Below are 13,119 nucleotides of genomic sequence, written 5' to 3'. Positions count from 1 at the left end.
CGCATGCAATATAGATCTCAGGGGACATGGAGGCCCAGGTGGTTACCTGTGTTACAGAAGCCATCCTGTCTACCTTTAGACCTTCATGACATGGTAGCTAGTCCCGTGATGCTAATCCATTTATATTTTCTACTATAGAAATTGTGTATTTATCTACCCTAGTAGGATGTAACCAAAGTAGGTTTGTAACCAAAAGTATGGTTTGAGATTATGTCTTAGGTACAATTTTTATGTTTTACATTAATTAGTATAATACCTACACAGACTAATAACTCAAATATGTGCTTTTCCTGATTTTATGCATGTAGAAATCGTTACTAGGAAACACAGTAACATTGATGTGTCACGTACGAGTGGCTGAACAAATAAACTTCATGAAATTTCCCAACCATTCCCCCATATTTTAGATATATTGAATGTAACTTAAATGTTCACTTACGATACAGAATATTGTTATATATACTACAAAATAATCAACAATCAATGTCTAAATGACTGTGGATTCGTGCTACACATATTACAAATCAATGACTCCAAGTCATCAATGAAAGGTGAAGTAGGGTCCAGAAACCCTAGATTAGCAACAGAATGTAGTAGCCACACCAATGTCAGCTTAAAGGGCCCTGAGGATGATTGGTGATGTTCATCCTCATGACTGCATCTACCTTTCGACCTGGTCTATGATCAAGCTTAAGAGTTCAGAGGAGTCTGGGCCAGTGGCAAGGCTGCTATTGAGATGCTAGAACTGACCTGAATCTTTGGTACAGTGTGAAAGTTCCAAGGGACGTGGATATTATGGTAGCTCATGGCACAGACTTGCAGTGCCTTGCAGTCCTCTCCAGGGCAATGGATTACAATATATCCACATAAACTGTAGCTATAAAAAAAGGGTGCATCACGATGGCTATCCATGTGTTTAAGCAATTCTAGGACATTCCTGAGTGAACCTGTTTTTAGCATACCTGCTCAAGTCTAATGATGCTGATGTCATTGTGGACTCATAAAACAGTTTCTCTCTGTCTCTGTCTCTGTCTCTGTCTCTCTCTCACACACACACACTTGTGAATCTAACACAGTGAAACTGTGAAAGAAAAAGATTGTGTAAAAGTTGTTCCTGTACAAGGAAAATGTAATTTTATTTCATAAATAATCACTCAAGTGTATGAGTTGTGTAGGCGTTCATTGGTGAGTTTAGACTAAACAGGAAGTGATGTAAATTATACTTATTACACTGCTGGGAGAGAAATATATTAAATCCAGACAGCACTCAGAAAAAGTACAAGGAACTCATTGTGTTGAAGGAAATGTGCAACTTTGGTGGGAAGACAATGCACTATATGGTATGAAAACCATCAGTGGCCATCTGGGAGTAAAAAAATTTTTAGGGAGCATGATTTTGTTCTAGCACTGATGTGTTTCTTTCTTCTTTGATAAAGCCCCAAGGTATTCTAATCCCAAGTACAATGCCATTTCAGTACTTTTAACCATTTCATGCTATCGTTTTATAGTTGTTATATTGGAGAGAGTAAGAAACAATGAAACTATCAATATGTGGACTAGAAATCTTAGCTATGATGAAACAACCAGAGTAAAGAGATTGAGGAAATTACAGAATTATCTAGCACCTATATAATTCCACCTATTGCTGAAGTCTCCAGGAATCACTCAGAAGAAGAAATATTAACAAGTAAATTACCTTGAGAGTAAAATAGTATCATGTGATCTATTCCATGACATTTGTCTCATTGGTCTATCCTTATGATAAAGTTTCCTGGGATGAACTGAAAAACAAACAAAACACATAACTGGGGAGCTGGTTTGGCTGTTTGCATGGCCTAAAGAGGACTCTCAGAAAATCAGGCCAAAGACAAATTTAATGTCCAACTTACCATTTTGGTACAAAGTCATACCCAAAATGAAGCAATGGAATGAATTAGGTTCAGCCTTACAAGTTGCTACTCTGCTCCACCACAGTGTAGAACAAGACTGACCTCTCTAATTTATTGGCCTCTGCCTTAATGGAGTATTTCTAGCATGGTGTAACTAAGATATTCACAAATAATTTAGTAAAAATGTACTGATCATGTATCCTCTGTTACCTTTCTATATAATTGTTAGTAGTATTTACTACCATTCTCATTGTAGAATGGATTTTTCTGGTAGATCTTCAATTGAAGGACATTATGCAGGATACTTTGATTCTTCAAGTACTTATTTTTAGCAATTATTCAATAGATACTCTACTCATTAATGGTCTTATTTTCAAAGCTTCATAATCCAGTTTTCTTAAAAGTGTACAGAAATAAACTAGCTTTGGCATGTGCTGGAAGATACATGAGATATGAAAAAATAATTCATTCAATTAGAGATTCCATTTTCGGCTCTGAAAGATGTATCTTTTTCATATAATTTCATATATCTGGACCACTTTTTAGTTTTACATTCAGTAAAATATTAAGTTAGGAATACTTCTTCAGGGGCTCGTTATAAAATAGAAGTCCCGCTCATTTTTGAGTATGCAGTATGTCTCGTTCTGTGTTTCAAATCACTATACACAAGTGGTAAAACTTTTCATAACAAAGGTTTAATTAGAATGGTTAATAACTATGATTTCCAAAGTGTCTGTGTCAGCCTTAGTAATAATTAGGGAGTTTTGTTCCATACAAAATGCTTTATTTAACCTTCATGCCTTCATTCAGATAATTATACAAATGCATACAGTTAAAGTTTTAACTCTATTTCGGTTCACAGCTCAATTCATAGGAAAGTTGAATACAGAAAAGCAATGCACCAACAGAATATGTCTGAGACACCATTAAAAACGATAACACTTGTTCATTTAAATCTCTGAGAATAGACTGGAATAATCATCCTCTGAGAGAATCTCATTAGGAGGGTCTCCCTTTACATTATCATAGGGCAAAAAAAAAAAAAAATCACCATTTTACAGTAAAAGGAAAAAAGCTCTGAGTATATTTACAATACATACACTATACATAAATACAAGAACAACACTTACATAATATTAATAAACTTATAACAGGGGTTGCCTAAACACTACAGAGTATATAAATGCAGAGGAAACTATTGGGAAATTAGATCTTTAGATAAGCTGGAGAAATAAATTCATTTGCAATTAAAACTCTGAACAGAAAACCAAATGAAGATTTAAGAAAGTAACACATTTGCTTGCCAGCATCATTGGGGGGTTTTGTCCTTTAATGCATAGGACCTCCTGTGGGCATTCTGACTCTCTGGGGTCAGAGACCCAAGAGTCTTTTGTAAAATTACATCTGTTAAGTGAATCAGACGCAGCACATCTATTCAATTTGCTGTTCAGAGGCTTCGAGCCTAGAATAACTGTTTTGTAAACTAAAGGACGTTTTTGTATTTTTACACAGATGGATCGTGTGATCCAGTCATCATGTATAATGAGCTAAGTGTCAAGGAAAAGGAAAAAGATGCCTGCTTGACTTGGCCAAAGATGATATTTTTCTTTATTCCCATATATTTTTTTCAAATACTAGTGAGAGATTTATTCAGAAGAACATGACGTTTGAACTGACCCCCACACACCAAGAGCAACGTCTAGACTACTACTAATTATAACTAAGTCATTTTAAGTGGCAGGTGGGTATCTTAAAGGTGGTCTGTTCTCATCGTTTCACAACACAGAAAGTTCTGAGTACATTCTTCAATGGACAAACATGAATTTGCTGGTTTCTCTTTTTTAAAATGAGCATGTTATGATACACATAATTGCATTATGATGCAGGATGACATAATACATAAAACGATGTTTTCAAGCTGGTTTTGTAAGTAGTTATCTCACATCCACAGAGAGTTGGTTTGCCATGTGATGCAACGTGTCCCACATAGACATGGACGAAACAATACAGCCACCATTCTGTGGGGGGGGGGGGGGCGGGAAGGGGTGGAGGATGGTGATTTCTCAAAAATGAATTTTTAAACACAACAAATTGCGGACAGACAAGTTGATAGGAAAGAGCCTTGAATATAGGCACCAGTGCCCCAGTTCAACAATACCCATCCAACGTAATGACGTCTGAGGAACAAAATGTGTACTGTAGTCTGGATGTAATTACAAAATTCTGCTATGGGAAAACTAGAAACACAAGTAGGGTAAAAGCATTTTTCTATAATGTTTCATGCTGTATCTTTGGAGCATGAAATTAGCAAAGGGAAGATGCCAGTACGTCCCTGAAATGTCTTACTTTTTGATTACTAGAGCACTTTTCCTAGAATTTGACCCAAATACTACCTTCCTCTTCACCCTCATTTCTCATCAAAAATGAATCTCTGTGAAAGTCTTGGTACGCCTGTTTTGGAAAAAGCAAGATCTAATTCACACAGAGTCATTGGTTTTTGCTTTGCACAAAGTGCGGACTCCAGTGTCTCAAACATTTAAAATTTCTAGAGATGAAACCCAGAAAGGAAGAAAAAAAAAAAAGTGCTGATGTGACTATTGTCACTACTCATCTCTTTTCAACTCACTTAGAGTTGTGGTTTTGTTGTTGAGAAATTGTTGCTTGTGAAACCCAATTAACGGAGAAGAGAGCCCCTTCCCACAGTGGCTTGTGCATACGGTACATTCGCTCTCAGCACAGAAGGGAATTGGTTTATACAGGTTTTGTCTCTTCCCTCGGCCAAGTAACAGGGAGAAAGATCATAATTCAGGAGATTCATTTTCAGAAAAAAGAAACACCATGAGAAATGACATTCTCTTAATGTTTTCTAAGCCCATTAGCATTTCCATGGATCAATACTGTCAGAAACTTTGTCCCACACAGAAAAGGGGTGGGCGTTGATTCCTCTGACATCGGACAGCTTCTTACATAAATTCAATTAAACCAACAACAGTACTATAAACAGATTATTCATAAGAGTATTTAAAACATTCCAAGGTGGTACTGTCAGGTGAGAAGGAAAAGGGATTCTCCATTCTCTCTCCTTGCTTGTCATCTGAATGTTTGTGATCGCCACCCCCTTAACAGCTGCCGGGGGTGGGCCCTGTTATTAACAACTCATTCTATGGAGGTGCAAACTCCAAATGCAAATTGAGCAGATTCTAGAAGGTCTACAGGTGGAAAGGTTTTTATTATACCTACAAAGAAATACATAGAATTGAGAAAACCCATTCTGGCTAAGATGCTTCTAGCCTTTAAAATGTTTTAATGATTTGAGATCTCCAGGCCAACCAGTTAGAAGGAAGTGACAAGTTCAGGGAGACTGGTCATTGCTGTGTATTTACAATGAACCTTCATGCATGACTTTCCAGGAAAAGACGGACTCCAAACCTTAGCTACCATTCTCATATCATATGCTGTCTCATACTTGGAAAATAGGGCTACCCAGCCATGAAACTACTTCAGAGTTAGAAATACGACAGCTTGGCTGCTGGGAAGACAAGTGCAGCGTGGTGCAGTGGGCAGAGTTCAGGCTTCAGAGCCAGAGATGTGTAGCTTCACATTCCCACACTGTCGTTCACTATTTCTGTGTCTGCAGACAACTCAGCCAACTCTCTGTGTCTCAGGTTCCCAACCATAAAATGCAGACCTGTTTACGGATTAGAGGCAACGTGTCTAAAAGGGGCCTAGTAGAATGCTTGGTGTAGAGTAAGAGTTTAAGAAAGAATAGCTATTGTTTTCATGGCTTGCTGAATTTTGGACCTTCTCATTTAGCACTTTCAGACACCTCACAGAAAATAGCCCAGCCAGAAGACTTGACTTTAGTGAGATTAAAGACCCCAGCTGCTTCCCTCGGACACTTCATTGGTTCTTTTGCATCCTCTCCTGGCACGTTTCCTTCTCTTTTTCATTCTTTCTGAAACTTAGAGGAGGAAACAGTGGATGGTTTTCTAGGCCTGTGGTCTGGTTCTGGAGAAATACGTAGATCACTGTCCATTGTGGTAGCCTTCCCTGGCTAAAGCCTGAGTGTTTAATCACAGTTATACTTTTTAAAATTGCTCTTACCAAATGTTTGGCTCTGAAAGAGTATAATTTTACTGATAGCCCTCAATAGCTTGTTTGGGTGGATTTGTGCTCTGCGATGGTAAGGCTGGACAATTTCCAGGGCTCTTGCCTATTCATATAATCTCATCGTACATTTCTATTCATGACTCCACTTCTGGCAGTAAAATAATTACAGGAAAAAGTAGGGAAGTTCTGAATGTAAATCTGGTAACTTCCAGGACCAACTGCAAACCTCGGTTAAAGCAAGGCTTACTAAGGGTCAGCAGTCTTCAGCAGACTTCTTAGGGGAGAAATGATTGTGTGGATATTCATCCCAAAATGGTTCTTGTATGAGAACAGAAAATATTAAGGAAAAAGGAATGAAGAAATGTAACGATGAACTTGTGCGTTTGATATTAGTGGACAAAACAAAGGAGAACAAACAAATCTCTCTAGTGTTTTGCTCTAAATAAATTGGCTTTTGTTGACTGAGCAAAACTTTTTGAGCCACACAAGATGTTTTGCAAGTTTGGGGCAAATCGGTGAAGTTTTTATCTTAAAATTTTAATTGCCATATGCCAGAGTGTAAGTTGAAGAGAACTTAACGTTCAGATTTGCATTCTTACATTCTGTAAGTAAGATTAAATTAAGAAGTACTAACATAAACAAGATTAAGTATATTTAAGAATCACAAAAGAATTTTTGTGGCTGTGTGAAGATATTCAATTTACTATGTGCATATATTTATTCTGTGTGTGTGTGTGTTTCTCAAACGTGGAGAAAAAATCCAGTCTAATGAAGAATTATTGCTGTGTAAAAGTATAGGAATATCTCATTGGTCATAATGTCTATTGACAGGCACTTTCAGCTTTTAATTCATTTCTGAAAATGGGCATTAGCTTATTCCTATTGTCAGTATAGATTCATTTAACATGTGGCCATACCCATAGCACTTAATCTTGTCAACATGTAGCTACACTTAAAACTATTCGTTCCCTCTGGAATTAAACAAGAATAAACCCCTTACGGCTGTGTTTTTTTGTTTGTTTGTTTGTTTTTGTTCTCATCAAGAACTAGTTCACTGAGGAGGAAGATAATTGAGGAAAGAGAATTGTAGATGCTTCTCTTTAGCACAAGTAACATCCTATGCAGCTATCTCCCCCCTTTTTCAGGCAAAGACGTTTTGAATTTAGAATCAGTTGTTTGCAACTTAAAATGACTTCCCTGTGTTTTAAACCATCCTGGCTAAGTTGAGACAAGTGGCCACTCCATTTTGTCAGAACACAAGGTATGTGCTCTGCCAAAGTGGAACAGAATTCCCATGGCGATATTGCTAATTGTAAGATATACAAGGCATATCTGAACAAGTTTCTTTTTTTTTTATTGTGATGAAAACTAGAAGCTCTTTTTTTCCCAACATACTTCATCAAACTATTTACAACCTCTGTAAAATTTGCGAGTTTGAAAATATTTTTCCACTATCACATATGTTTACGAATACAGCAAAATATTTTCACTCTATTTTTTTAAAGATGCAGTATCCTATTTCATTTTCTTATGAAAATCTGAATTTCTATTGCAACTGCACAGTATTCAGCATATTTAAAGTACCAATGGACATGGGTCGCTAAACAGATATTACTCTATAATGAAACTGTGAAAATATAGTATTTTTAAATTTTTATGTACACTTAACTATAAAATGCAAGCAAAGTCACATAGAGCATTATAAGCTGATTCCCTAATAAGGTAAATAACTTACATTTCTAGACAGCATGGATTATTACAAATTCATTCTTTTAGAAAAGTTCCTTGTCAGCATTTCCTAGCCCGCTGGCTGCTGCGTATGCAGGCGTGTATGTGCTGGGTGTGCCTGTACGGGGAAGTGGAAGGCAGTGGGGAGAAGTAGAAACGTACTGTGGAAGACATGACTTACCAAACCCCTTTTCTCAACAAAACCAAAATCAAATTGAGAAGATTTTTTTTTTTTTTTTTTTTGCACGAGATGCACTACCTCAGACAAACTGAAGGAAGAAATTTAGTCAGTGAAATTAGAGAATACATTTACCTCCTCAATTTACAGAGCAAAATCTGAGACAGGACTATGGACTATGAGTATTAAGGCTTCCCGGGCCTGATATGATCCATGAGAGTTCTCTCACGTTCATCCCCTCACATGTAGACTGACACTCAGCGTTTCGTGGGTGCTGGTATTCTTAACATCACTGTCAGTCCTTGCTATAAATGTGGAAACATCTTTATAACAGCATCATGGCTACATTTCTAAGCAGTCGTAACAACATAACAAAGGCGTATTAGTATATCTGAAGGTCTCCCCTCACAGGACTTATTCCATTGCAGCTTTGGTAAGTATAATAAATAAAGTACAGAATAAGGAATACTGCATCTTTATCCATATACATGTTATCGTTCTAACGAACTGATGTCAAAGTGCAGAATGGTATTTACGTTTAAAACACAAATGGCAAAATTTGAAGTTAAAAAAAAAAAGGGGGGGATTGTATAAAAAGGAACACAATCCTTGTATAAGCTATTCCAAATTTTCAACCACAATGCGAATGGCCTTTCTAACCACCTAGAACTGGCATTTGTAAACACTGGAGCATTTTGTAAGGTCTTTCCCCCTCACCATCCTCTTCCTGGTTTCCACTAAAACTTTAGAGTGAATAAAAAGTGCTCTTTTTAAAAATGCGGGTTGTTCCTGTTACTCAACTGCTTTTGAAAACCAACGTCCTATAGTGTTTTGTCGAAGTAACGCCAGGCAGTAGTATGTTCTTTATGGGAAAGCCATTAGGAATTTTAGTCTAAATGTCTTAATAGAACTTAAGACAAGTTATCAAGCAGCCTTCTCAGAGTCCAACAGAATCGACAGGAGGGGGCTTGAGGTGGATGGGGAAGTGGGAATCTGCTTCCTAACACCTTCAGGTCAGAATATAAGGAGGGAATCTATTAAAACTTCACAGTAACTTGTAACTCTTCAAATAACGTTAATTGCCCTGAATTCAATCTCTACAATGCAAAGAGATGGTCAGGTCTACCATGGCTTCTCAAGCCATTACGGCTGCCCATGCAGAAGTTCTCAAACATGCACGTACATCCCACTGCAAACTGAAGAGCTCCCAAGTTAAAACCAAAGAATGCTTCTAGTTAGGGGACGGCCAAGTCCTGTGGATTCTGCACCTTTCCTGGTGTTCATCATCTACTACTGTGCTTTTTTTTTAAAAGAGGCTAGAATGGACCCAGATGAAATGGAGGAGGCCTCTCCATGCCTGAAGATTCCTTCTCTCCTATTTAAAGACTTCATTCCTTCTCTCCCCAACTGCTTTCCTTTCTATGCGGCAACACGAGTAGAAAACTCACCAGGGAGAGTTTGCTATGTTCCAGGACGAGCCCCGGGTGAGATCAGCAACTCGCTCACTCACGGTTTGTGCTTGGATCCCTCTTTAGAAGTCTCGAGCATGTCAAGGGGTGGGGTGGAGAGGATATGGCGTAACCCTGACCGGTTTTAGCGGTTGACTTACCATCTCAGTCTGGTTTCCGCTCTCCGAGGGTGAGGAGAGAAAGCTCACTTCCCTGAGCCTTTCCTATGTGATCAGAGAGGAGCAGCCCATTTAGTTCTGTGCTAAATTTAAATCAAGCTGTCACTCGGGAAGCTCCCACTGCCTGTCAGTTCTATGAATTCCAAAAAACCGTTTCTCCCTGTAACACGCTCAAGACCTCTCTGCACAGAGAAAAGACCAGCCCATCTTATGAGAGCAGGAAGCATGAAATCAGGTCTACCCTGTACCCGGGCGATTCACCTACTGACTGCCAACCAGGTTCCCAGGCCGCCAGGGAGGGAGGCATGGCCGTGTTGGCCACTCTCTGTGTTCTTTGCCACCGACCAGGAACCAACACTGGTATGTAGCAGGAAATCTCTTTCTATCCAGAATGGTCACAGGCAATGAGAAGTGGGAATTGTATACAGTACAGATAAAAAAACTTTCCAGTTGGTTAAAAAAAAAAAATCAAAAAACCAAAAAAATAGTGCTTGGTGGGTCATAGATCATATAGCAAAAGAAGTTATTTCTCAATAGAATCAAAGCCCTTGTTTGAGAGAAACTGCCTGATGAGTTTTTCAGACCTGGCAGAAATTGCAGAGCGCATAGTTTTGAAGATAGAATTTGACCTGAAAATCATTATGCTGTTGCTTGAATATTTAAAACAATTCCTTTTGATAGCATCCCATACGAATTGTCCTTGTTTCAATGTTTAGAGTTCCTTGCTTCGTCAGAATAAGATTCTCTGAATTTGAAGAGGATCCTAAAAAAGGATAGTTCTGCAACCGGAAATCATTTCAGAATGTTCAAACACTTAAAAGTGAGCTAGGAATATTGTGAGGTTGATTTGTGCAATTCCCCAAATCAAGTGTTTGTAATTAAGATATATTGCAAAGGCCTATGCTGGCAACCTTGTATATCTAAGCTATAAAAAATCTTAACAACAACAACAACAATAACAACAACGACAAAAAATGTCACCAAGCCCCTTAGCCACAAAAAGCTGAAAAAAAAAACAAAACAGCTTTTGGTGGGGAAAAAAAAATACGGTATTTTTCTGAAAGAATGCTTGTTGGTGATGTATTGCTTTGTTTACTGTATACTCTGCTAGTTGCAAGAAAGGCTCATAATTTTAGGGGGTGGATGGGACTGTAATCTCCCCTCACCCTCAGCGCAGGATGAGTGAGCTAAACATCCCTGTAGATGCCGAACGCAGAGCCGCTGGGCTCTGACACGGTTTAGAAAATGAAATCTGTATAGAAGAACCTAATGGAGAGTCACTTAGCCTTGGCTCTCCAAGTGAGGAAATTAGCACCATGTTAGGCTTTCCTCGGGGAGCACTCTCTTTCCACTGACTCGGTTCCAAGGAGAACTGACCCATTAACCCAAGGGTTAATTCCCTGCTCTGCCTCCTTGGCCCTTCTGGTCACTAAATAACTGTTTTCAAACACGAAAAGGGGAGCATAATCTTTAATTGTGGTACTCAACCGAGCAGGACAACAAACAGCAGAAAGATGACCTCAGTGCCGTGAGTGTAACCAAGACCTCTAAAATGCTGGGGTGTTTTTTACAATCCCTTTAGTAAGTATGAAAATTGGTAACGTGAGTCCTCAGTGAAGTTATTGTAGGAAAGTCCTTTTATTCATTATTGCTTTTCTCCTCAAGAGGCGCGTTATTCCATCTCTGCTTTGTCTGATTTTTTCATGTTCACTGACTTTGCCTGAGCAGCCCCACCTCTTACCTTGGTGCCAGTGTGTCTAAGAAAGTTTGTTTGTTTTTTTGTTTTGTTTTGTTTTTTCTTTCCCCTGATTCCTTGTAATCAAATACTAGGGGCAGGAAGAGATGATGCCTAGGTGACAGAGCACTGCGATTTGAAGTGGGGCAGTAGTTTGTTTTTGTTTTTGTTTTTGTTTTTTAAGACAGGCTCTTCCTATTCAACTACAGAACACCTCTGTGCTCGTCCACGCCGGGGCAGACACGGGGACTACACTCCACCTGCAAATGTCGCTGCCCCTCTGCTCGAACAGATGAACGAAACAGAATCAAAACAAAACAAAAACAATCAACGACAAACAAATGAAAGATTCAATGTTGGTTCTCTTCGGGGCATGGCATAATGACAAGTCGCGGGTGGTGCTACCTAGATGCCGTCACGCTAGTGCCAAGGGCTGCCTGAGTGCCCCCCTTTACTCTCGGGTCATGGAACTCTCCAACAGGCTTCTTCTTCTCTACTTTCATGCTGCTTGCTGGTAACAGGTGGGATGTGTGTTCTATCTTACTGAGACAGTAACTAAAATTGCAGTAAAAAGAGGGTCAGGGGTGGGGACGATGGGAGAATCATCCAAATTTCAAAGGTCTCGCTCCAGCCATCAATTTGTGGCGGGCGACCTTCCAGGTATCGATAACAAAGTGTCTGACAGCTCGGAAAAACGTACAAGCTACAAACATCTGGAAGTGGCAGAGTACACAGCACGGGGACCCGTGCCTGTCTCTTCAGCGTTTGTGTCACGGATCTCCCGGGCCAGCGTGAGGACGTTTCTCGTGTAGTCGTGATGGGGGTTACCTTCAGACCGGAAGGAGAGGTGTGACTCCTTTTGTCCTGCTCTGCTTTCAGACATCGTGGGATGGTGATGCCCTTGTGTGTGGACACGGTGGAGGGGATTCAGCCCTGCTGAACGGGGTGCCCTAAGAGACCCAGCTCCTGTGCTCCGCGGGGCGGGCAGCGGTCCTCACACCAGCATATGCCTCCGGCGGTGCAGTGCCAGGTGGTCTGACCGGGAAAAGCTGCGGTCACAGTCCGCGCACTTGAATGGCTTCACTCCCGTGTGTTTGCGGTAATGCCTTGTCAGTTCGTCCGAGCGAGCGAACTTCCAGGTGCAGCCTTCCCAGGTGCACTTGTAGGGCTTCTCTCCTGGAAGACAAAGGGACACGCGCTTTGATGCTCCGCCACTTTCCCACAATCACCAAGGCAGCACTATGTTGGGGGGCTGGGGAGGCTGGGGGCGCCGGTGCTCCCACCGGGTGCTCCGCGTGGTCATCTTCTGTCAGGAAACCTTAGCAGCCTGCCAGCGGGTCTGGCCTCAGGCGGGTGGGGGCTTTCGATCTCAGCTCTCCTGCTGGGACACCTGGCAAGTTAGGGGACACTCCACATCCTCACGGATGCGGGAAGTCACTTTCCGGCCAAAACGGCAAAAGGCATAGGCTGATCACTACTGGATAGAGGATCCCAACCGGTTGGCCAGAAAGGCATTTTTACATCTCTACCGAGGCCGATGGGGCTCTAATGCTCTAATGCCAGAGACTCACTAAGAATTATAAAGGGTGATTAGTTATGTTTGGTTTCGCTACTCCTCCCCTAACGTGCATCGCTTAGATGGTTTAAGGCTATTTCAGGACGCAGTGTCCCTGTACCAGTCACTGGGAATATGCACAAAGTTTCATCAAAAGATAGAGCACTCTGCCGCTCCCCAGAAATTAGGTATGAAATACATGTCATTCATAAATATCTACTTTCTGCTGGTCTATTGGAGAAGAATCCCAGATAGCTTCAGAGTGCAAAGTTTAAATAAATACTCTTTTCAGGGATT

At 40.3% G+C, this 13,119-nt stretch overlaps 1 protein-coding gene across 4 annotated transcripts in view; it reads right to left on the bottom strand.

Moving 5' to 3' along the window:
- Nucleotides 1–2,568: 2,568 nt before the first annotated feature.
- KLF12 (Kruppel like factor 12) overlaps nt 2,569–13,119 on the bottom strand; it is a 429,166-nt gene continuing 418,615 nt past the window's right edge. For all 4 annotated transcript variants that reach the window (XM_041731038.1, XM_041731036.1, XM_041731037.1 and 1 more), the window contains one exon: nt 2,569–12,443. In XM_041731038.1, the coding sequence (XP_041586972.1) occupies nt 12,262–12,443 (182 nt within the window). In that variant the 3' untranslated portion in view covers nt 2,569–12,261. The remainder of the gene's footprint in view (nt 12,444–13,119) is intronic.

The sequence above is a fragment of the Vulpes lagopus genome, chromosome 16 (genome assembly GCF_018345385.1).
Source record: "Vulpes lagopus strain Blue_001 chromosome 16, ASM1834538v1, whole genome shotgun sequence".
NCBI lineage: Eukaryota > Metazoa > Chordata > Mammalia > Carnivora > Canidae > Vulpes > Vulpes lagopus.
Note: the sequence above shows the minus strand (reverse complement) of the source record. Positions and strands in the feature narration are given on the sequence as shown.